Below are 25,375 nucleotides of genomic sequence, written 5' to 3'. Positions count from 1 at the left end.
CCAGCCTCCCTTTGTCTAAGCAGCCCGAAGCGCCCAGAAATAGAAGTGGGGCAAAAGCGAAAACCTCCCTCGGTTAGAACTTCTCCTTTTTTTTTTTTTTTTGAGATGGAGGATCGCTCTCAGCAGCCTCCAAGTCCCGGGCTAGAGCGAGCCTCCCGCCTCGGCCTCCCTCCTGAGTGGCTGGGACGACAGGCACGCGCAACCACGCCCGGCTCATTTTTGTTTTTTGTTTTTTTTTTTCTATTTTTAGTTGTCCATCGTATTTATTTTTTAGAAGAGACGGGGTTTTGCTCTTGCTCAGGCTGGTTTTGAACTCCTGACCTCGAGCGAGCCTCCTGCCTCAGCCTCCCTCCCGAGTGGCTGGGGCGACAGGCATGCGCCTCCACGCCCGGCTCGTTTTTTTTTTTCCTATATATATTTTTAGTTGTCCAGCTCATTTCTTTCTGGTTTTTTTTTTAGTAGAGACGAGGTCTCACTCTTGCTCAGGCTGGTTTTGAACTCCTGGCCTCGAGCGAGCCTCCAGCCTCGGCCTCCCTCCCAAGTAGCTGGGACTACAGGCATCTGGCTAATTTTTTCTATATATATATTTTTAGTTGGTCAATTAATTTCTTTCTATTAGTAGAGACGGGGTCTCGCTCTTGCTCAGGCTGGTTTTGAACTCCTGGCCTCGAGCGAGCCTCCTGCCTCAGCCTCCCTCCCGAGTAGCTTGGACTACAGGCATGCGCCACCATACCCGGCTGTTTTATTCTATATATATTTTTATTTGGATGATTAATTTATTTCTATTTTTTTTTTAGTAGAGACGTGGTCTCGCTCTTGCTCAGGCTGGCCTCCAACTCCCGACCTCGAGCCATCCTCCTGCCTCAGCCTCCCTCCCGAGTAGCTGGGACTACAGGCATGCGCCTCCACGCCCGGCTCGTTTTTTTTTTCTATATATTTTTACTTGTCCAGCTCATTTCGTTCTATTTTTCTAAGTAGAGACGGGGTCTCGCTCTTGAGCTCAGGCTGGCCTCCAACTCCTGACCTCGAACGATCCTCCCGCCTCGGCCTCCCTGAGTGCTGGGACGACAGGCGACAGCCAACAGAGCGCATTCTTGGGGTGTCTCTCTCCGGAGTCCTGCATCGGAGGCCCGGCCTCGAGGGAGGCTGGCTTTGAAGACGCTCTAACGCCAAAGAGGCCCCGCGGGGAGGCCGTGTCCCGATCGACATTTGGGAGTGGCCTTTCGGGGAACTCCCTAATGGCCTCCGCGACCCACGCGGTGTCACTTTGGGGACAGTCCGGTGATGAAGAGGCTCACAGCTGTCCTCAGAAAGGGAGGCCAGATTTTGGTGCGATTGCTCCCAATTTCGTGAGAGAGCTCGGAGCCCAGCCTCCAAGCCTCAGTTTCCCTTTTTGCCTGGGTTTCCTCGCTGTCCCCACAGAAATGGGGGACGGCCACCCCCCAACCCCGGCCACCTGCAGGGACGAGGGGAGGGACAGGGCTCTGGCCTCCAGCTGGCCTCATCTAAATTCTCACTGGTGCCAGGGATGCCCTTTTTTAAAATTATTTTATTATTATTATTATTATTTTTTTATTTTTTGAGGCAGAGTCTGGCTCTGTCACCCGGGCTGGAGTGAGAGCCGGGGCGTCAGCCTCGCTCACAGCGGCCTCCGACTTTGAGGCTCAAGCGATCCTCCTGCCTCGGCCTCCCTCCCGAGTAGCTGGGACCACAGGCATGCGCCTCCACGCCCGGCTCGTTTTTTCTATATATTTTTAGTTGTCCAGCTCATTTCTTTCTATTTTTATTTTTTTTTTAGTATTGACGGGGTCTCGCTCTTGCTCTGGCTGGTCTCGAATTCCTGGCCTCGAGCGAGCCTCCCGCCTCGGCCTCCCTCCCGAGTAGCTGGGACTCCAGGCGTGCGCCTCCACGCCCGGCTCATTTTTTCTGTGTATTTTTAGTTGTTTAACTAATTTCTTTCTATTTTTTTTTAGTAGAGACGGGGTCTGGCTCTTGCTCAGGCTGGCCTCCACCTCCTGACCTCGAGCGAGCCTCCCTCCTCGGCCTCCCAGAGTGCTGGGATGACAGGCGTGAGCCTCCGCGCCCGGCCATCAATGGATTTTTTTTTTTTTTAATCAACTCAATCTCTTTTTTACTTTCCATCTATTTTAAAAAAGAGACTTTATTCTAGCACAGGAAACGGAAAACCATGTCGGGTGCAGGACACAGAAGGTGACCGCGAGGACAAAACGAAACCGGGGTGCTGCATCCAAGCTCTGCTATGGGGGGGGGTGCCCCAAAGCCCCAGGGCGGAGGCCTCTGTCCCCTAAAAGTGCCCGAGGGGTGTGCAAGAGTGGCCGGGCGCCGTGGCTCAGGCCTGTCGTCCCAGCACTCTGGGAGGAGGCCGAGGCGGGAGGCTCGCTCGAGGTCAGGAGTTGGAGGCCAGCCTCAGCAAGAGCGAGACCCCATCTAAACTAAAAATAGAAAAAAGTGAGCTGGACAACTAAAAAAATATATATAGAGAGAGGGAAAATGAGCCGGGCGTGGAGGCGCATGCCTGTAGTCCCAGCTACTCGGGAGGGAGGCCGAGGCGGGAGGATCGCTCGAGGTCAGGAGTTCGAGGCCAGCCCGAGCAAGAGCGAGACCCCGTCTCTACTAAAAATACAAAGAAATTAGTTGCATAACTAAAAATATATATAGAAAAAACGAGCCGGGCGTGGTGGCGCATGCCTGGAGTCCCAGCTACTCGGGAGGGAGGCTGAGGCTGGAGGATCGCTCGAGGCCAGGAGTTCGAGACCACCCTGAGCCCAAGAGCGAGGCCTGTCTCTACTAAAAAAAATAGAAAAAAAAAAATTAGCTGGATAACTAAAAATATAAAGAAAAAAATATTAGCGGGCGTGGTGGCGCATGCCTGTCGTCCCATCTACTCCGGAGGGAGGCCAAGGCAGGAGGCTCGCTGGAGGCCAGGAGGTGGAGGCTGCTGTGAGCGAGGCTGACGCCACGGCACTGTAGCCTGGGCGACAGAGCGAGACTGTGTCTCACAAAAAAGGAAAAGAAAAGAAACCCAATCCATAATCCTTCCAGAACCTTCCGGAACGTTCCAGAACCTTCCGGAACATTCCAGAACGTTCCGGAACTTTCCGGACCCTTCTCTTCAGGTTTGCAAAGAGACAGAGAGAGCAAGTGGTGTCTAAAGAGCCCATAATGGTCACGTGTGTTGTCTTCCCCACCCCGAGTCCTCTGTCCTTCCTCCTCCCCTCCGTCCTCCTCTTCCTCTCTCCCCTTCCTCCCCTCCCCCTCCTTCCCTGCTTTGCAAGAAACTGTCTTGCTGGAAGCTTCTCGGGGAAGCCGGGGTGCGTTGGGCCTTTTGCAAACCCCCTGGGGTCTCTGCGCGGTGCAAACACACATGCACACACGCACACACACGCACACACACACGGATGAGAGCCCGGGAGCCGGGGACATGTCACCACTTGGGGACAGCATGACAGTCCCCCGAAAACATACAGAGAACAGACTGTCCCCACCGTGTCCCCCCCCCAAGGAGCAAGAAGACGGCCGCCCATGCGTGTGCATGCGTGTGTGTGTGTGTGTGTGTGCAAAGAGCATTGCACCTTGCGTGACCCGGTGTGCTCGGGGACAAGGGTCACCATGTCACGGTGCCAGCTGCAAAAATCCTGCACACGCCCCAAACCCGGGCTTGCACAATGGCCCACGCGTGGGGTTTTGGGGTTTGCAATAATATGGGGACAAAGGGCACCGCCCGCCCCGGGATCCCAAACCCCGGGGAGGAGACCGGACATGCTGCTGTTTTTTCCTGTGTTGTTTTTGTTCCCTCACCCCTGGGGCCCGGCTGCAGGACAAAGGCCGGGGCTGCTGGGCTGGCCGGAATGTTCCAGAAAGCCGGCCAGAGGCTGCAGGGCGGGGGTGGGTCCCCGCACAGGGGGGAGAGCAGAGCGGCCAACTGACTCTCGCCTTTCCCACAGGTCTTTGGTGTGGGAGAGACTTTTATTTTTTATTTTTATTTCTTTTTTTCTTTTTGTTTTTTCTTTCTCTTTTATTCTTTCTTTCACTTTTTTCTTTCTTTTTTGTCTTTCTTTTCTTTCCTTCCTTTCTTTCTTTCTCTTTTTTCTTTCTTTTTTACCTTTCTTTTCTTTCTTTCCTTCCTTTCTTTCTTTTTTCTTTCTCTTTTATCTTTCTTTTCTTTCTCTTTTTTCTTTCTTTTTTATCTTTCTTTTTATATTCTTTTATTTCTTTTCTTTCTTTCCTTTCTTTCTTTCTTTTTTCCTTCTCTTTTTTTCTTTCTTTTTTTCTTTCTTTTCTTTCTCTTTTTTCTTTCTCTTTTTTCTTCCTTTTTTAACTTTTCTTTCTTTCCTTTCTTTCTCTTTTTTTCTTTATTTTAACTTCATTTTATTTCTTTCCTTTCCTTTTTTCTTTTTTTAACTTACTTGATTTTATTTCTTTACTTTTCTATTTTTTTCTTTCTTTTTTAATCTTTCTTCTCTTTCTCTTTTTTCTTTCTTTCTTGTTTTTTATCTTTCTTTTTTTACCTTACTTCATTTTATTTCTTTACTTTTCTATTTTTCTCTTTCTTTTTTAATCTTTCTTCCTTCTCTTTTTTCTTTCTTTCTTGTTTTTTATCTTTCTTTTTTCTTTTTTAACTTACTTGATTTTATTTCTTTACTTTTCTATTTTTTTCTTTCTTTTTTAATCTTTCTTCTCTTTCTCTTTTTTCTTTCTCTCTTGTTTTTTTATCTTTCTTTTTTACTTTCTTTCTTTTTTTAAACTTACTTGATTTTATTTCTTTACTTTTCTATTTTTTTCTTTCTTTTCTTAATCTTCCTTCTCTTTCTTTCTCTTTTTTCTTTCTTTCTTTCTTTTTATCTTTCTTTTTTTTAATTTACTTAATTTTATTTCTTTCCTTTTTTATTTTTTTCTTTCTTTTCTTTTTTTTTTTTTTTTTGAGACAGAATCTCGCTTTGTTGCCCAGGCTAGAGTGAGTTCCGTGGCGTCAGCCTCGCTCACAGCAACCTCAAACTCCTGGGCTCAAGTGATCCTCCCGCCTCAGCCTCCCTCCCGAGTAGCTGGGACTACAGGCATGCGCCACCACGCCCGGCTCGTTTTTTTCTATATATATTAGTTGGCCAATTAATTTCTTTCTATTTATAGCAGAGACGGGGTCTCGCTCTTGCTCAGGCTGGCCTCCAACTCCTGACCTCCAGCGATCCTCCCGCCTCGGCCTCCCAGAGTGCTGGGATGATGACAGGCGTGAGCCTCCGAGCCGGAGTCTTCCTCTTTTTCTTAGAGCGAATGCATCCCTCACCCCCAACCGCTTGGTTTTGGGGGTGCCCCTGCCACCCCGGAGAGCCGAGAAGCTTCTTTTTCTGCAGCTCCCGTTACCAGAACAAACGGGGGCATTGAACTGGCCGTCTGTCCCCAAGCTCTTAGACTGTCCCTTGTCTTGCAGATGTCCTAAGGCTCAGCCCCTGGGGAGGGGACCTTCTGCAAGCGGCTCGCTTGTCTTTGTCACCCCAGCACTCTGGGAGGCCGAGGCCGGAGGCTCGCTCGAGGTCAGGAGTTGGAGGCCAGCCTGAGCAAGAGCGAGACCCCGTCTCTACTAAAAATAAACAGAAAGAAGTGAGCTGGACAACTAAAAATATATAGAGAAAAATATTAGCCAGGTGTGGTGGTGCATGCCTTTAACCCTAGCACTCTGGGAGGCCGAGGGTTGAGGATCGCTCGAGGTCAGGAGTTGAGGCCAGCCTGAGTCCAACAGCTAGACCCCTGTCTCGACTAAAAAAAAAAAATAGAAAGAAATTAATTGACCAACTAAAAATATATATACAAAAAATGACCCAGGCGCGGGGGCTCACGCCTGCCATCCCAGCACTCTGGGAGGCCGAGGCGGGAGGCTCACTCGAGGCCAGGAGGTCGAGGCCAGCCTGAGCAAGAGCGAGACCCCGTCTCTACTAAAAAAAACAAAAAATAGAAAGAAATTAGCTAGAAAACTAAAAATATATATATATATAGAAAAAAAAAACGAGCCGGGCGTGGAGGCGCATGCCTGGAGTCCCAGCTCCTCGGGAGGGAGGCCGAGGCAGGAGGCTCGCTCGAGCCTCAAAGTTGGAGGCTGCTGTGAGCGAGGCTGATGCCACGGCACTCACTCTAGCCTGGGCGACAGAGCGAGACTCGGTCTCCCCCCAAAAAAAGAGGCCCAGCGCCGTGTGTGCCAATTGTCCCGACAGAGACTGGAGGCTGGCACGGGAGACTGGAGGCTGGCAATGGAGACTGGAGGCTGGCACCGGAGACCGGAGGCTGGCACCAGAGACTGGCGTGTTTTTGCTCTGAGCCTCCTGCCCAGCCGGCCTCAGTCTCCCTCCCCAGAGAGACTGCTGAGGCTAGAATGTCCCCAGCCTCCAGAGAGAGACTCCTGAGGCCGGAATGTTCCAGCAATTCCCCCAGGGAGCCCGAGGCCGACTGTCGATCGCACGAGCAACCCAACCCAACCGGGCAGCAACTCGCGAAGGCTGGCCTCCACTCCCTGGCCTCCACTTTTGAGGTTTCTCCCCTCCCCCCCCACCCAAGGGAGGCATCGGGGACAGAGACCACAGAGGGGCGAGGAGAGACAAGAGAGATGCCTGGTGACCAAGGTTTTCCCCAGACACTGGGCAGGGGAGGTTCGGCCTCCTCTTTCTTCTCTTTTTTTTTTTTTTTTTTTTTCCCTTGGCCTCAATAGCGATCCTCCAGCCTCGGCCTCCCAGAGTGCTGGGACGACAGGCGTGAGCCTCCGCGCCCGGCTAACTTTTTTTTCTATATATTTTTAGTTGTCCTGCGCATTTCTTTCTTTTTTTTTTTTAAGTAGAGGCGGGGTCTTGCTCTTGCTCAGGCTGGTTTCGAACTCCTGGCCTCGAGCGATCCTCCTGCCTCAGCCTCCCTCCTGAGTAGCTGGGACGACAGGCATGCGCCACCACGCCCGGCTCACTTTTTTTTTTATATATATTTTTAGTTTTCCAGCTAATTTCTTTCTATATTTTTTTAGCAGAGACGGGGTCTCGCTCTTGCTCAGTCTGGCCTCCAACTCCTGACCTCCAGCGAGCCTCCCGCCTCGGCCTCCCTCCCGAGTAGCTGGGACTACGGGCATCTGGCTACTTTTTTCTATATATTTTTAGTTGTCTACCTCATTTCTTTCTATATTTTTTTTAGCAGAGACGGGGTCTCGCTCTTGCTCAGGCTGGCCTCGAACTCCTGACCTGGAGCGAGCCTCCCGCCTCGGCCTCCCTCCCGAGTAGCTGGGACTACAGGCATCTGGTTAATTTTTTCTATATATTTTAGTTGGCCAATTAATTTCTTTCTATTTTTTTAGTAGAGACGGGGTCTCGCTCTTGCTCAGGCTGGCCTCCAACTCCTGACCTCGAGCGAGCCTCTCTGCCCCTTTTGAAGACCCACGAGTTTCTTCCAAATTCGGAGGCCTGAAAAGGAGGACAGGCCGTTGCAAGAGACAGCTGGGTGGAAACTCGGGAGAGCAGCTGTGGTCTCTAAGGACAGCCGGGCGGCGCCGCGGGCTCCCTGCCAGGGACCTTTGGCTCCGATTGTGACGGCCACCCACAGCCCGGCCTCAACGAGGTCAGCCAACTGGGCCTCCACCCTCTCCGCTGCTGGACGGACAAGCGCAGAATCCCGTCGGCTTCTTGTTTTTGTTTTTTTGGGGACAGAGTCTCGCTCTGTCGCCCAGGCTGGAGTGAGCGCCGTGGCGTCAGCCTCGCTCACAGCAGCCTCCGACTCCTGGCCTCCAGCGAGCCTCCCGCCTCGGCCTCCCTCCCGAGTAGCTGGGACGACAGGCATGCGCCACCACGCCCAGCTTGTTTTTTTTTTATATATATATATTTTTAGTCGTCAAAGTAATTTATATTTTTAGTAGAGACGGGGTCTCGCTCTTGCTCAGGCTGGCCTCCAACTCCTGACCTCGAGCGATCCTCCCGCCTCAGCCTCCCTCTTGAATAGCTGGGACTACAGGCACGTGCCTCCACGCCCGGCTCGTTTTTTCTATATAGAAATATTTGTTTTTGGTCAATTAATTTCTTTCTATTTTTTTTTTTGATAGAGACCAGGTCTGGCTCTTGCTCAGGCTGGCCTCCAACTCCTGACCTCGAGCGAGCCTCCTGCCTCAGCCTCCCTCCCGAGTTGCTGGGACGACAGGCATGCGCCTCCACGCCCGGCTCATTTTTTTTTCTTCTATATATTTTTAGTTGTCCAGCTCATTTCTTTCTATTTTTTTTTTTTGGTAGAGACGGGGTCTCGCTCTTGCTCAGGCTGGTTTTGAACTCCCGACCTCGAGCGATCCTCCCGCCTCGGCCTCCCTCCCGAGTAGCTGGAACTATAAACAGGCATGCGCCACCACGCCCGGCTCATTTTTTAAATATATATATATGTTTAGTTGTTTGGCTAATTTATTTCTATTTTATAGTAGAGACGGGGTCTCGCTCTTGCTCAGGCTGGTTTCGAACTCCTGACCTCAAACGAGCGATCCTCCCTCCTCGGCCTCCCAGAGTGCTGGGACGACAGGCCTGAGCCTCCGCGCCCGGCCTCCTTCTGTTTTGTTGACTTCAAACTGGGACAGCCTGAGACTGGGACCTTAAAAACTTTCTACTTTCAAATGCTTTGGGGTTTTTCTCTCTCTCTCTCTCTTTTGTTTTTATTTTTTATTTTTTTTATTTATTTTTAAATTTTTATTTCTATATTTTGACCCAATCTTCACTCACCGTATATATGACCGATTTGGCGACAGTGAAACCCGGAAGATAACTGTTTCTACTTTAGCCAGTTAAGTCGGAGTGGAGAATTAATGATTAATTAATTAATCGATCGCTATTCAATTAACTTCAATCAATTCAGTTAGTTAAATTATCTTAAACTCATTTTACGTTAGTTAAATTAATTAGAAATTATGGGGAATTAATGATCGATCAGTCATGATTTACCTGACTTAATTATCTGCTTTAAATTTATTTTGCATTAACTAAATTAATTGAAAATCATGGAGAATGAATGACTGGTTCATTGATCATTATCTAATTGATTTAATCGTTTATTTTGTTGATTGAATTAAGATTATGGGGAATGAATGATTGGTTCATCGATCATTATTTAATGGATTTAATTATTTTGCATCCATTAAATTAATATAAGATGTGGGGAACGAATGATTGGTTCATCAATCATTATTTAATTGATTTAATTATTTCTCATCAATTAAATTAATATAAGATGTGGAGAATGAATGATTGGTTCATCAATCATTATTTAATTGATTTAATTATTTTGCATCAATTAAATTAATATAAGATGTGGAGAACAAATGATTGGTTCATCAATCATTATTTAATTGATTTAATTATTTTGCATCCATTAGATTAATATAAGATTCGGGGAATATATGATTGGTTCATCGATCATTATTTAATTGATTTAATTATTTATTTTGCATCCATTAGATTAATATAAGATGTGGAGAACGAATGATTGGTTAATCAATCATTATTTAATTGACTTAATTATTTATTTTGCATCCATTAGATTAATATAAGATGTGGGGAATGAATGATTGGTTCATCAATCATTATTTAATTGATTTAATTATTTTGCATCAATTAGTTTAATATAAGATGTGGGGAACGAATGATTGGTTAATCGATCATTATTTAATTGATTTAATCATTTATTTTGTTAATTAAATTAAGATTGTGGAGAATGAATGATTGGTTAATCAATCATTATTTAATCGATTTATTTATTTTGCATCCATTAGATTAATATAAGATGTGGAGGATGAATGATTGGTTAATCAATCATTATTTAATTGACTTAATTATTTATTTTACATCAATCAGATCAATTAAAGATGATGGAGAATCGACGATTTGATTAATCAGGTCATTGAATTGATTTAATTGCTCGTTTCGAGTCATTTAAATTCCATTGGATTTCTTTCAAATTGACTTAATTAAATTAAATTAAATTTAAGTGATTTAAATGAATCAATGGAGTGATGCTGCACAAACCCATCTCCCTCCCCTCCTGCCCCGTCTCCTCCTTTGAAACTTGGGGTCCCCAAGCCCGGGGCCCCTGGGACTGGCACCCCCCCTGCCCTGCTCTTTAAGAGACTTGGCCGCCGAACTCCTATTCTACCCTCAACACCCCATCCTCCCCAACCCCGCTTTCCCCTGGCTCGTGGACAAATTTATCTTGCAAGAAACCCGGTCCCTGGTGCCAAAAAAAGTTGGGGACCGCCGCCCTAAAACATCTGGGCGTACAGACATGCCCCCCGCCGCAGGAAATCTTTCCGGAAAGATCTAGCCAGAAAGGGCGAGACACTCTTATCAGCCTCGACCGGCCTTGGAAAAACACGACAGAGAAGAACCACAGCCCTGAGCGCCCAAGCCGCCGTCCTAGGCCGGGGTTTCCTTTTTTATTTTTTTTTTTTGAGGCAGAGTCTGGCTCTGTCGCCCGGGCCGGAGTGAGCGCCGTGGCGTCGGCCTCGCTCACAGCGGCCTCCGACTCCTGGCCTCCAGCGAGCCTCCCGCCTCGGCCTCCCTCCCGAGTAGCTGGGACGACAGGCATGCGCCACCACGCCCGGCTGATTTTTTTTTTATATATATATTTTAGTTTTCCAGCTCATTTCTTTCTGTTTTTAGTAGAGACGGGGTCTCGCTCTTGCGCAGGCTGGCCTCGAACTCCTGGCCTCGAGCGATCCTCCTGCCTCGGCCTCCCAGAGTGCTGGGATGACAGGCATGCGCCACCGCGCCAGGCTAATTTTTTATACATATTTTTAGTTGGCCAATTAATTTCTATTTTTAGTAGAGACGGGGTCTCGCTCTTGCTCTGGCTGGCCTCCAACTCCTGACCTTGAGCGATCCTCCTTCCTCAGCCTCCCAAGTAGCTGGGACTACAGGCATGTGCCACCACGCCCAGTTACTTTTTTTCTATATATATTTAGTTTTCCAGCTCATTTCTTTCTATTTTTAGTAGAGACGGGGTCTCGCTCTTGGGCTCCGGCTGGCCTCCAACTCCTGACCTCCAGCGATCCTCCAGCCTCAGCCTCCCAGAGTGCTAGGATAACACACATGAGCCACCATGTCCGGCTAATTTTTTCTATACATTTTTAGTTGTCCAGCTAATTTCTTTCTATATTTTTTTAGCAGAGACGGGCTCTCACTCTTGGACTCAGGCTGGCCTCCAACTCCTGACCTCCAGCGATCCTCCCTCCTCGGCCTCCACCCGAGTAGCTCGGACTCCAGGCATGCACCACCACGCCCGGCTCATTTTATTTTCCTATATATATTTAGTTGTCCAGCTCATTTCTCTTTATTTTTAGTAGAGCCCAGGGTCTCACTCTTGCTCAGGCTGGCCTCGAACTCCTGACCTCGAGCGATCCTCCTGCCTCGGCCTCCCAGAGTGCTAGGACTACAGGCATGAGCCACCGCGCCCGGCTCATTATTTTTTCTCTATACATTTTTAGTTGTCCAGCTAATTTCTTTCTATTTTTTTTTTTTTTTTTTAGCAGAGACGGGGTCTCGCTCTTGGGCTCAGGCTGGCCTCGAACTCCTGACCTCGAGTGATCCTCCTGCCTCAGCCTCCCTCCTGAGTAGCTGGGACTATAGGCATGCGCTACCACGCCCGGCTCATTTTATTTTCCTATATATATTTTTAGTTGTCCAGCTCATTTCTTTCTATTTTTAGCAGAGACGGGGTCTCGCTCTTGGGCTCAGGCTGGCCTCCAACTCCTGACCTCCAGCGATCCTCCTGCCTCAGCCTCCCTCCCGAGTAGCTGGGACGACAGGCATGCGCCACCACGCCCGGCTCATTTTATTTTCCTATATATATTTTTTAATTGCCCAGCTCATTTCTTTCTATTTTTTTTTTTAGCAGAGACGGGGTCTCGCCCTTGGGCTCAGGCTGGCCTCCGACTCCCGACCTCCAGCGATCCTCCCTCCTCGGCCTCCCAGAGCGCTGGGAGGCCAGGTTTGCAGGACGTCCCTATCCCTGTTGCTACCTGGATTCTCTGCGTGTTGTCAAAGACACGGGATTAACGTCACAGCCCGGCCAGGGTGGGGTCACTTCCTGACACACAAAAGACTTAATCCTCCCCGGGCCCCGGGCCTCAACTCCATCTCTAAGAGAGAGAGCAGAGGCCGACAAAGGAGGGACAAAGGTCTCCACAGTGCGTCACCACAAACGATTTTCTTTCCCTGAATGACACAAACAAACAGGGGTTTCCTGAGGGACAAGGGGGCGGGGACCACAGGACGCCAGCTGTCCCCTGTGGCCTCCAAATTTCTCTTTTTTTTTATTTTTTGAGGCAGAGTCTCGCTCTGTCGCCCGGGCCGGAGTGAGCGCCGTGGCGTCAGCCTCGCTCACAGCGGCCTCCGACTCCTGGCCTCAATCGAGCGAGCCTCCCGCCTCAGCCTCCCTCCCGAGTAGCTGGGACGACAGGCACGCGCCTCCACGCCCGGCTCATTTTTTTTTTTTATATATATATTTTTTTAGTTGCCCAATTAATTTATATTTTCAGCAGAGACGGGGGTCTCAAGCTTGCTCAGGCTGGCCTCGAACTCCTGGCCTTGAGCGAGCCTCCAGCCTCGGCCTCCCTCCCGAGTAGCTGGGACGACAGGCATGCGCCCCCACGCCCGGCTCGTTTTTTTTTTTTTCTATATATATTTTTAGTTGTCCAGCTCATTTTTTTCTATTTTTTTTTTTTTTTTAGTAGAGACGGGGTCTCGCTCTTGGGCTCAGCCTGGCCTCCAACTTGTGACCTCAAGCGATCCTCCATTCTCAGCCTCCCAGAGTGCTGGGATGACAGGCGTGAGCCACCACACCTGGCTAATATTTTCTATATATTTTTAGTCGTCCAGCTCATTTCTTTCTATTTTTTTTTAGTAGAGACGGGGTCTCGCTCTTGGGCTCAGGCTGGCCTCCAACTCCTGACCTCGAGCGATCCTCCCGCCTCGGCCTCCCAGAGTGCTGGGATGACAGGCGTGAGCCACCGGGCCCGGCTAATTTCTTCTATTTTTAGTTGTTTGGCTACTTTCTTTCTATTTTTTTTTTTTTAGTAGAGACGGGGTCTCGCTCTTGGGCTCAGGCTGGTTTCAAACTCCCGACCTCCAGCGATCCTCCGGCCTCAGCCTCCCTCCCGAGTAGCTGGGACTACAGGCATGCACCACCACGCCCGGCTCGTTTTTTTTTTCTATATATTTTTGGTTGTCCAGCTAAATTCTATTTTTAGTAGAGACGGGGTCTCGCTCTTGCTCAGGCTGGCCTCCAACTCCTGGCCTCGACCGATCCTCCCGCCTCGGCCTCCCAGAGCACCGGTATAACAGGCGTGAGCCTCCGCGCCCGGCCAGATGCCTGTTTCTAACAGCCAGAAGTTTAAACCCGTGATTGGAAATGCACACATTAACTCAGCTGGCAGGAAATAAAAAAAAAAAAGGCCAGTCAGACCTCTTTGTTGTCATTTGTCACCCATGTGCCACCTTTTGGGGCTCAGATCCAGGCAGGGGGACATTGGGCAAAGGTTAAATGAAAATACAGACGTGTCTAAATATAGACAGGCGATTTTTCTTTCCCCGGGTTGGGCTCGATTTTCAAAATGCTCGCCTTGCAAACAAGCAGAATGAAGTCACGTGGAGTTTTTTTGCACACTCTGCAAACTCCTCCGGGTCCCGGCCGTTAAAACGAAATAAAATAAAATTGCTTTTTGCATTTTTTTTTTTTTTTTTGCAAAAAAGAAAACCAGTGAAGTGTGCATTTGCAAAATCCTGTGAAAATGAAATAGAATAAAATTGCTTCTTGCATTTTTTTTTTTTTTGCAAAAAAGAAAAAGAAATACCGGTAAAGTGTGCATTTGCAAAATTCCTGTTAAAATGAAATAAGATAAAATTGCTTCTTGCAATTTTTTGTTTTTTTTGCAAAACGAAAAAAAAAAAGAAAACCGGTGAAGTGTGCGTTTGCAAAATCCTGTTAAAAAATGAAATAAAATATGAAATAAAAAAATGAAATAAAATAAAATTGCTTCTTGCAATCCTTTTTTTTTTTTTTGCAAAAAAGAAAAAAAAAGAAAACCGGTAAAGTGTGCATTTGCAAAAATCCTGTTAAAATGAAATAATATAAAATTGCTTCTTACATTTTTTTGTTTTTTTGCAAAAAGAAAAAAAAAGAAAACCGGTAAAGTGTGCATTTGCAAGATCCTGTTAAAAATGAAATAAAATAAAATTGCTTCTTGCAATTTTTTTTTTTTTTTTTGCAAAAAAGAAAAAAACCAAACCGGTAAAGTGTGCATTTGCAAAAATCCTGTTAAAAATGAAATAAAATAAAATTGCTTCTTGCAATTTTTTTTTCTTTTGCAAAAAAGAAAAAAACCAAACTGGTAAAGTGTGCATTTGCAAAAATCCTGTTAAAAATGAAATAAAATCAAATTGCTTCTTGCATTTTTTTTTTGCAAAAAAGAAAAAAAAACGGTAAAGCATGCATTTGCAAAAATCCTGTTAAAATGAAATTAAATCAAATTGCTTCTTACATTTTTTTGTTTTTTTGCAAAAAGAAAAAAAAAACCGGTAAAGCATGCATTTGCAAAAATCCTGTTAAAATGAAATAAAATAAAATTGCTTCTTGCATTTTTTTTTTTTTTTTTGCAAAAAAGAAAAAAAAAAAACCCAGTAAAGTGTGCATTTGCATTTTTAGCTTGCTGTGAGCCTCATGAGTTAGAAACGTGGAGAATTAGGGTCACAGAGAAAGTGGCCACTAAGGAGATCTTGGGTGACAACGAGACAGGACAATGTCCCCAGGCATGTGGGCGACTTACTTGGGTGTGGCTGTCCTCGTGGGTTTCCAATATCTGCAGAAGAGGTGCTGACCGTCCGCGTTGATCAGCTGAGCCTCATTCTCGCCCGGAACATTCTGGGCGGTCCCTCTGGGAGAACTTTCCTCGGGCATTCTGGAAGGATCTTCAAGTCCTGCAAAGAAAAAAGTGGACATTTCTCTTTTCATTTTCCCAAAGTCAGAAATACCCAGCAAAAGGCCGGGCGCGGAGGCTCAGGCCTGTCAAAAATACCAGAACGCTGGGAGGGAGGCCGAGGAGGGAGGATCGGTCGAGGTCAGGAGTTGGAGGCCAGCCTGAGCAAGAGCGAGACCCCCGTCTCTACTTAAAAATATAGAAAGAAATGAGCTGGACAACTAAAAAATTATATACAGAGAGAGAAAAAATGAGCCGGGCGTGGAGGCGCATGCCTGGAGTCCCAGCTACTCGGGAGGGAGGCTGAGGCAGGAGGATTGCTTGAGGTCAGGAGTTGGAGGCCAGCCTGAGCAAGAGCAAGACCCCGTGTCTACTAAAAATAGAAAGAAATTATTAGCCAAAGAGCTAAAAATAGGAAAAATGAGCCGGGCGTGGTGGCGCATGCCTGGAGTCCCAGCTACTCGGGAGGGAGGCTGAGGCGGGAGGATCGCTTGATCGAGGTCAGGAGTTGGAGGCCAGCCTGAGCAAGAGTGAGACCCCGTCTCTACTAGAAATAGAAAGAAATTAATTGACCAACTAAAAACATATATAGAAAAAAACGAGCCGGGCGTGGAGGCGCATGCCTGTCGTCCCAGCTACTCGGGAGGGAGGCCGAGGCAGGAGGATCGCTTGAGGCCAGGAGTCGGAGGTTGCTGTGAGCGAGGCTGGCACCATGGCACTCTAGCCAGAGCGAGACTGTCTCAAAAAAAAGAAAAAGAAATACCAGCAAAAAACACGTATGCATATGAGAAAAAATAAAATAAAGAAATACCAGCAAAAAACACTTGTGCATAGGAGAAAAAAAAAAGAAAAGCAAATACTGGCAAAAAACATGTATGCATAGGAGAAAAAATAAAATAAAGAAATAGCGGCAAAACACACTCATGCATAGGAGAAAAAATAAAATAAAGAAATACCAGCAAAAACCACTTATGCATAGGAGAAAAAAAAATTAAAGAAATAGGGGCAAAAAAAACACTTATGAGAAAAAAAAAAAAAAGAAATACTGGCAAAAAACACTCATGCATAGGAGAAAAAAATAATAAATACCAGGAAAAAACACTTATGCATAGGAGAAAAAGAAATAAAAAAAAATACAAGCAAAAAACACTCATGCATAGGAGAAAAAATAAAATAAAGAAATGGGGGCAAAACACACTTATGAGGAAAAAAAAAAAAAAGAAATACCGGCAAAAAACACTTATGCATAGGAGAAAAAACAAAAAAGAAAATGAAATACAGGCAAAAAACATTTATGCATAGGAGAAAAAAAAAATACCGGGAAAAAACAAATATGCATAGGAGAAAAAAATAAATAAAGAAACACACTGGGAAAAAAACACTTATGCATAGGAGAAAAAAAAAGAAATACGGGCAAAAAACACTTATGCATAGGAGAATTAAAAAAAAAAATACCAGCAAAAAACACTTATGCATAGGAGAAAAAATAAATAAATATCAGCAAAAAACACTTATGCATAGGAGAAAAAATAAATAAATACCAGCAAAAAGCACTTATGCATAGGAGAATAAAAAAAAAAATACCAGCAAAAAACACTTATGCATAGGAGAATTAAAAAAAAAAAATACCAGCAAAAAACACTTATGCATAGGAGAAAAAAAAAAATAAAGAAATACGGGCAAAAAACACTTATGCATACGAGAAAAAAAAAACACCAGCCAAAAACACTTATGCATAGGAGAGAGAAAAAAAAAAATAAAGAAATACCGTCAAAAAACACATATGCATAGCAGTAAAAAAAAAAAAAATAAAAAAGAAAGAAAGAAATACCAGCAAGAAAAAAAAAAAAAAGTATACATAGGAGAAAAAAAATATATAAAGAAATGCCAGCACAGACACACACACACACACCACACATGCATAGGAGAAAAAAGAAAGAAAAAGAAATACCAGCAAAAAAAAAAAAAAAAAAAAACACATGCATAGGAGAAAATTAAAAAAAACCTCATTCTCAGTAACAGTCCGTAACATTTTCTTTTTTTTTTTTTTTTTTACCAAATCCTCCATTTCAAAGATTTCTTTTAAAAAAAAGAATGCATGCATTTCTTGCAAATCTCTCCTAGCCTGGAAAAAAAAAAAAAAAACCCAAAAAATAAAATAAAAAAATTCCTGTTTGTTCTTAAGCAAAAGCCTCACTTTATTATTATTTATTTTTTATTTATTATTATTATTTTTTTTTATTTTTATTTTTTGCAGCCTTCCCAGCCTCACCCCTCTCCCTCCGCCCCGCTCCTCTGCTCTCTCTCTTCCCATCTTGGGTTCATTTCAAAGCATTTCAGGAAACTTCGCCTTCAAGACTTATTTTGGCTGCTGTCACCAAGCGGTGGGTGGCGGCCGCGGTGACAGTCCCCTCTCTGCCGTGTGTGTCCCTCCCGGGTGCAAAAAGGAGCCCTGGGGTTGCAAAAAAATAAAATAAAATAAAATAAAAAAGCAAGACCCTAAAGCTAGCAAAAAAAAAAAAAAAAAAAATGCAAAATGCAAAATGCAAAGATTTTCCATGAAGGCCTGCAGCAGAGCTTGGAGGTCCAGGTGGGAGGCTGAGCCTCGCCCCCTTTGCAAGCCTGACAGCCCCCAGAACGAGATGCATGCCAAACCTGTGTCCATTCCTGTCCCCGCGTTTTGCATTCCACGGCTGTGACCGCCTTGGGGACTCAGGGCCAGGCCAGCGGGGCTGTCCCCTCCTCTTCCTCCTCCTCCTCCTCCTCCTCCTCCTCCTCTCTGGCCTCCACTGGGAGGCCGCAGGGCCTCATCCCTGCAGCCCCTGGGCTGGAGCTGCCGCCCGCCTGCTGTCCTGTCCCCACCCCGACCCCCCAAGCTGGTGACAGGAGCCACCCGGAGCCTGCTCCCAGCGCGGTCCGCTGCAGGCAAGCACTGCTCCCCGCCTGTCACCGCTCTGCCCCGCCCCCGGCGACACTGGGGGAGGGGGGAAGGGAGGGAGGGAGGGAGGGGGACGGGGCTGTCCCCAATGCACAGGCGACAGCAGGGGGGGGAGGAGGGGGTCACCCCAGGCTTTGCAAACTTTGCAAGGACAACCCCACCCCCACCCCGGGAGGGGTCCCCCTCCCCCCACGCCCCCTCCCCCCCCCCCCCCCCCCCCCCCCCCCCGCCTGGCAGGTGTCACCGCAATTGCCCGCGACAAGGGGGGAGGGAGGGGAAGGGAGGGGACGGTCGCCCTGGGGTGGGGGGTGGGGGAAGGGGGGAGGGGGGACCTGGCACGTGGGGGTGTCCCCAAGCTCGCGCGCGCACGCGCACGCGGGGAAGGCGGTTTTTTTGGGGGAAGAGGGGGTGTCCCCCCCCCGCCCCCGCCCCAGTACCCTGCACCCCCGGTTCCCCCCGGGGAAGCCACGCGCGCGCGCGCGCACGCACGTGCACGCGGGCACGCACATGCTGCACGGTGCAACCCACGCGAGAGAGCGCGCACGTGCACACACGTGCACGGTGCAACCCACGCCCGCGCGCGTGCACAGCGCCACCCACCCGCGCGCTCACACGTGCACGGTGCACCCCACGCGAGAGCGTGCGCACGCACATGCACACGGTGCACCCCACTCGCGCGCGCGCGCACATGCACACGGTGCACCCCACGCGAGAGCGCGCGCACACATATGGAAAGTGCACCCCACGCGCGCGCGCATGCACATGCACACGGTGCACCCCACGCCCGCGCGCGCACACATGCACACGGTGCACCCCACGCGCGCGCGCGCACACATGCACACGGTGCACCCCACGCGCACCCACGCACACATGCACACGGTGCACCCCACTCGCGCGCGCACGCACACATGCACACGGTGCACCCCACTCGCGCGCGCACGCACATGCACACGGTGCACCCCACGCGCGCACCCACGCACACATGCACACGGTGCACCCCACTCGCGCGCGCACGCACATGCACACGGTGCACCCCACGCCCGCGCGCGCATGCACAGCGCCACCCACCCGCGCGCTCACGTGCGCGGTGCACCCCACGCGCGCGCGCACACATATGCAAAGTGCACCCCACGCCCACGCGCGCGCGCACAAGCGCACGCTGCAAAACCCACGCGCGCGTGCACATATGCCAAGTGCAACCCACGCGCGCGTGCACATATGCCAAGTGCACCCCACGCGAGCGCGCGTGCACGCGTGGAAAGTGCAACCCCACGGGAGCGCGCGCGCGTGCAAAGTGCGCAGCGCCACCCACCCGCGCGCTCACGTGCCAAGTGCAACCCCACCGGAGCGCTCACGTGCACGGTGCAGCGCGCGCGCGCACGTGCAAAACGGGCGCGCGCACGGTGCAACGCGGGCGCGCGCGCGCGGGGCCGGCCGGGTCCCCAGCCCTGGCGGTTACCGGGGTCGGAGGAGGCCAGGGTCGGAGGCCGCCAGGAGCGAGCGCCGCCGTCGCCGTCGCCAGGTCTGCGCGGGGCCGGGGCCGCCGCCACTTTATCCCGGGCCGCCCGGGTGGGTGGGGCCTCAACCCCGGCCGGCCTCCCCTGCAAGCCTCGCCCATGGGCCGGCCTCCCCTGCAAGCCTCGCCCATGGGCCGGCCTCCCCTGCAAGCCTCGCCTATGGGCCGGCCTCAACCCTGGGCCAGCCTCTCCTGCAAACCGCGCCCATAGGCCGGCCTCCCCCTGGGCCGGCCTCTCCTGCAAACCGCGCCCATGGGCCGGCCTCCCCCTGGGTCAGCCTCTCCTGCAAACCGCGCCCATAGGCCGGCCTCCCCCTGGGCCGGCCTCTCCTGCAAACTGAGCCCATGGGCCGGCCTCAACCCTGGGCCAGCCTCTCCTGCAAACCGCGCCCATGGGCCGGCCTCCTCCTGGGTCGGCCTCTCCTGCAAACCGAGCCCATGGGCCGGCCTCAACCCTGGGCCAGCCTCTCCTGCAAACCGCGCCCATGGGCCGGCCTCAACCTTGGGCCGGCCTCCCCTGCAAACCGCGCCCATGGGCCGGCCTCCTCCTGGGTCGGCCTCTCCTGCAAACCGCGCCCATGGGCCGGCCTCAATCCTGGGCCAGCCTCCCCTGCAAACGGCAGCCCTGGGTACAGCCTCCCCCCGGGCCAGCCTCCTCTGCAAGCCTCGCCCTTGGGCCGGCCTCAACCCCGGGCCAGCCTCCTCTGCAAACCAAGCCCATGGGTACAGCCTCCCCCCTCCCCCCTAGCCTCCCCCTGGGCCAGCCTCCCCTGCAAACTGCAGCCCTGGGTATAGCCTCCCCCCCCCACCCCGGGCTAGCCTCCCCGGGGCCGGCCTCCCCTGCAAACCGTGCCCCTGGGCCGGCCTCAACCCTGGGCCAGCCTCTCCTGCAAGCCTCACCCCTGGGCCGGCCTCCACCCCGGGCCAGCCTCCCCTGCAAACTGCAGCCCTGGGTATAGCCTCCCCCACCCAGGCTAGCCTCCCCCGGGCTGGCCTCCCCTGCAAACCGTGCCCCTGGGCCGGCCTCAACCCTGGGCCAGCTTCCCCTGCAAGCCTCGCCCCTGGGCCGGCCTCAACCCTGGGCCAGCCTCCCCTGCAACCCTCGCCCCCAGGGATTGTCACCGGGGAGCCCCAGTGAGGCAGGACACAGCACGCACGAACACGAGCGCACAGACAGACAATGCACAAGGACGCGCACACGCTCACACATGCTCACACACGCGTGTCACCTCCCCAGAGACCCTGCACTGAGGGACTGCAAACTAGCCCAGCCTCTACCCGCCAGGCGTGCCCAGACTCCCGCTAGCGGGCCACAGGTGGGCCTCAAGCACATTCATCCCGCCCGCCCGGTGTATTCGCCACCGCCGCCTGTCCCGCTGTACGGCCGGTCGCTGCCTGTCCCTCTGTACGGCCGGCCGCTGCCTGTCCCTCTGTACGGCCGGTCGCTGCCTGTCCCTCTGTACGGCCGCTGCCTGTCCCTCTGTACGGTCGCTGCCTGTCCCTCTGTACGGCCGGCCGCTGCCTGTCCCTCTGTACGGCCGGTCGCTGCCTGTCCCTCTGTACGGCCGGTCGCTGCCTGTCCCTCTGTACGGTCGCTGCCTGTCCCTCTGTACGGCCGGTCGCTGCCTGTCCCTCTGTACGGCCGGTCGCTGCCTGTCCCTCTGTACGGCCGCTGCCTGTCCCTCTGTACGGTCGCTGCCTGTCCCTCTGTACGGCCGGCCGCTGCCTGTCCCTCTGTACGGCCGGTCGCTGCCTGTCCCTCTGTACGGTCGCTGCCTGTCCCTCTGTACGGTCGGCCGCTGCCTGTCCCTCTGTACGGCCGCTGCCTGTCCCGCTGTACGGCCGGTCGCTGCCTGTCCCTCTGTACGGCCGGTCGCTGCCTGTCCCTCTGTACGGCCGCTGCCTGTCCCTCTGTACGGTCGCTGCCTGTCCCTCTGTACGGCCGGCCGCTGCCTGTCCATCTGTACGGCCGGTCGCTGCCTGTCCCTCTGTACGGTCGCTGCCTGTCCCTCTGTACGGCCGGTCGCTGCCTGTCCCTCTGTACGGCCGCTGCCTGTCCCGCTGTACGGCCGGTCGCTGCCTGTCCCTCTGTACGGCCGGTCGCTGCCTGTCCCTCTGTACGGCCGGTCGCTGCCTGTCCCTCTGTACGGCCGGTCGCTGCCTGTCCCTCTGTACGGCCGGTCGCTGCCTGTCCCTCTGTACGGTCGCTGCCTGTCCCTCTGTACGGCTGCTGCCTGTCCCTCTGTACGGTCGCTGCCTGTCCCTCTGTACGGTCGCTGCCTGTCCCTCTGTACGGCCGGTCGCTGCCTGTCCCGCTGTACGGCCGGTCCCTGCCTGTCCCTCTGTACGGCCGGTCGCTGCCTGTCCCGCTGTACGGTCGCTGCCTGTCCCTCTGTACGGCCGGTCGCTGCCTGTCCCTCTGTACGGCCGGTCGCTGCCTGTCCCTCTGTACGGCCACTGCCTGTCCCTCTGTACGGCCGGTCGCTGCCTGTCCCTCTGTACGGCCGGTCGCTGCCTGTCCCTCTGTACGGCCGGTCGCTGCCTGTCCCTCTGTACGGCCGCTGCCTGTCCCTCTGTACGGTCGCTGCCTGTCCCTCTGTACGGCCGGTCGCTGCCTGTCCCGCTGTACGGCCACTGCCTGTCCCTCTGTACGGCCGGTCGCTGCCTGTCCCTCTGTACGGCCGGTCGCTGCCTGTCCCTCTGTACGGCCGGTCGCTGCCTGTCCCTCTGTACGGCCGGTCGCTGCCTGTCCCTCTGTACGGCCGCTGCCTGTCCCTCTGTACGGCCGGTCGCTGCCTGTCCCTCTGTACGGCCGGTCGCTGCCTGTCCCTCTGTACGGCCGCTGCCTGTCCCGCTGTACGGTCGCTGCCTGTCCCTCTGTACGGCCAGTCGCCGCCTGTCCCTCTGTACGGCCGGTCGCCGCCTGTCCCTCTGTACGGCCGGTCGCCGCCTGTCCCTCTGTACGGCCGGTCGCCGCCTGTCCCTCTGTAGGGCCGGTCGCCGCCTGTCCCTCTGTACGGCCGGTCGCCGCCTGTCCCTCTGTAGGGCCGGTCGCCGCCTGTCCCTCTGTACGGTCGCCGCCTGTCCCTCTGTACGGCCGGCCGCCGCCTGTCCCTCTGTACGGCCGGTCGCCGCCTGTCCCTCTGTACGGTCGCTGCCTGTCCCTCTGTACGGCCGGTCGCTGCCTGTCCCTCTGTACGGCCGGCCGCTGCCTGTCCCGCTGTACGGCCGGCCGCTGCCTGTCCCTCTGTACGGCCGGTCGCTGCCTGTCCCTCTGTACGGCCGGTCGCCGCCTGTCCCTCTGTACGGCCGGTCACTGCCTGTCCCACTGTACGGTCGCTGCCTGTCCCGCTGTACGGCCGGTCGCTGCCTGTCCCGCTGTACGGCCAACTCAGCCCGGGCCACAGGGTGCATGTGCCGAATGTGCTCCCACTCTTTCCCATGGTCTGAGGGACAGTGACCTGACCCCCCTGTTCAAAAAGTTTGAGTCTTGCCGGGTGCGGAGGCTCACGCCTGTAATATTAGCACTCTGGGAGGCCAAGGCAGGAGGATCGCTGGAGGTCAGGAGTTGGAGGCCAGCCTGAGCAAGAGCGAGACCCTGTCTCTACTGAAAATAGAAAAAAATTAGCTGGGCACCTAAAAATATATAGAATAATAAATTAGCTGGGCATGGTCGTGCATGCCTGTCGTCCCAGCTACTCAAGAGGGAGGCTGAGGCAGGAGGATCGCTGGAGGCCAGGAGTTGGAGGCTGCCGTGAGCGAGGCTGACACCACGGCACTCTAGCCTGGGCAACAAAGTGAGACTCAGTCTCAAAAAAGAATCTTGGAGTCTATGCAAAGCAACATGGAGATACCTTAAAGCAAGGGAAGTGGAGCTACCATTCGATCCAGCAATCCCACTGCTGGGCCTCGACCCAAAGGGATAAAAGAGGCTGGGCAAGGTGGCTCACGCCTGTAATCCTAGCTCCAGGTCAGGAGTTCGAAACCAGCCTGAGCAAGAGCGAGACCCCATCTCTACCAAAAATAGAAAGAAATTAATTGACCAACTAAAAAATATATATATATATATACAACTCCTGAGGTCAAGCGATCCTCCTGCCTCAGCCTCCCTCCCGAGTAGCTGGGACTCCAGGCATGCGCCACCACGCCCGGCTCGTTTTTTCTATATATATGTTTTTAGTTGGCCAATTAATTTCTTTCTATCTTTAGTAGAGACGGGATCTCGCTCTTGCTCAGGCTGGCCTCCAACTCCTGGCCTCCAGAGCGATCCTCCCTCCTCGGCCTCCCAGAGTGCTGGGATGACAGGCGTGAGCCTCCGCGCCCGGCCCAAATATAAGTTCTTAACCCTTTGCACTCGCTTGCTTTTTTCTTGAATCCTATTTTATATTATTATTATTATTTTTAATTTTATTTTACTTATTTAATTTTTTAAAAAATTATTTCTTTAATATTTTTTTCTTTTCTTTTACACTCTTGTCATCCCTTCTTGCAGATTTATTTTACTTTTTTACTTTTTTTTTTAAATTTTCTTTTTCAACGCTCTGTCACTAAAGTTCTGCTGTATGAATTCCTTTATTCTACTCAGAATTTAATTTTTTTCTGTTTTCTTTTTTCTTTCTTTTTTTTTTTTTTTTTTTTTTTTTGAGTCTTCTGCTTTGTCCTTCAGATGGTCCGGATTTAATTTTTTTTTTTAAACACCCCGGATTTTTTTTTTTTTTTTTTTTTTGCAAAGCCACTGCCGTAGACTAAAAAAAAAACTGGGTTTTCGATTCCGGGACCCACGGTCTAGTGAGAAAGAAAAAGAGGAAAAAAAAAATAAAGATCTGGGTCAGATGACAGCAGAAAAAAAAAAGAAAAAGAAAAAAAGAAAAAGGTAAAATTAAAATTTTAAAATAATAATAATAAAAAAATAAAAAAGGAAAGAAATAAATAAAGAAAAATATAAACATAAAACAAAACAAAACAAAAACAAAAAAAATAAATAAAGAAAAATATAAACATAAAACAAAACAAAACAAAAACAAAAAAAATAAAGAAAGAAAAATATAAACATAAAACAAAACAAAAACAAAAAAATAAATAAAGAAAAATATAAACATAAAACAAAACAAAACAAAAACAAAAAAACAAAAAAAAACTGGAGTTTCTTTTCCTACAAATTTATGTATTTGGATTTTTATATATATATATATATATATTGCAAATTATTGACACTTTGCCCTCGACTTTCGAGTGCAAAAGGTTAAACGCGGGCCGTTGGGCCAAGCTCATTTCTTTCCCAGCCTCCGCTTCTGGCCTTCGCCCTCCCCTGGGTCAAGAGAAAGCTTGTCCCCGACTGTCCCCATGTGTCCCCACGGGATGACAAATGGCTATTTTTGCTGTGCTTTTAAGCACAGCTGGCCAGGCCTCCTGGGAAAAGCCACTAAGTCCGACCAGATCAGCCAGGACAAAAAAAATAAAAATAAAAATAAAAATAAAAATAAATGGGTCCCCAGGCACGGGGCCACCCCCTGTGACAAACAGCCTTTGGTGACCCGGCCCGAGTGACATGGGGACTCAGCGGTGGAGGGAAAATTCTCCCACCAATTAATCTGGATGGTGAAGCGGTTAAAAGCAAGGCCCGGGAGGCCTAGCACTCTGGGAGGCCGAGGAGGGAGGATCGCTCGGTCGATCGAGGCCGGGAGTTCGGAGGCCGGCCTGAGCAAGAGCGAGACCCCTCCATGTCTACTAAAAATAAAAAGAAATGAGCCGGACAACTAAAAATATATAGAAAAAATGAGCCGGGCGTGGCGGCGCATGCCTGTGGTGGCAGCTACTCGGGAGGGAGGAGGCCGAGGAGGGAGGATCGCTCAAGGTCAGGAGTTCGAGGCCAGCCTGAGCAAGAGCGAGACCCCGTCTCTACTAAAAAAATAGAAATAATCGGACAACTAAAAATATA

At 50.8% G+C, this 25,375-nt stretch overlaps 2 protein-coding genes across 4 annotated transcripts in view; one reads left to right on the top strand and one right to left on the bottom strand.

Annotated features, from left to right (window-relative positions):
• Positions 1-25,375, bottom strand: part of MGLL (monoglyceride lipase) — a 401,877-nt gene that overhangs the window by 33,503 nt on the left and 342,999 nt on the right. For 2 of the 3 annotated variants that reach the window (XM_075995941.1, XM_075995940.1), the window contains 2 exons: positions 19,381-19,447; positions 14,834-14,984 (listed from right to left, as the gene is read on the bottom strand). In XM_075995941.1, coding sequence (XP_075852056.1) covers positions 14,834-14,964 — 131 coding nt within the window. In that variant the 5' untranslated portion in view covers positions 14,965-14,984; positions 19,381-19,447. Of the gene's footprint in view, positions 1-14,833; positions 14,985-17,638; positions 17,793-19,380; positions 19,448-25,375 lie in introns of those variants that run through there. The other variant, XM_075995939.1, reaches the window with a different exon arrangement.
• Positions 19,140-25,375, top strand: part of KBTBD12 (kelch repeat and BTB domain containing 12) — a 68,825-nt gene continuing 62,589 nt past the window's right edge. The window contains 1 exon segment of the mRNA XM_075995588.1: positions 19,140-19,494. Coding sequence (XP_075851703.1) covers positions 19,140-19,494 — 355 coding nt within the window.

The sequence above is a fragment of the Microcebus murinus genome, chromosome 20, assembly GCF_040939455.1.
Source record: "Microcebus murinus isolate Inina chromosome 20, M.murinus_Inina_mat1.0, whole genome shotgun sequence".
Lineage (NCBI taxonomy): Eukaryota > Metazoa > Chordata > Mammalia > Primates > Cheirogaleidae > Microcebus > Microcebus murinus.
This window is presented reverse-complemented; position numbering and strand designations above follow the sequence as displayed.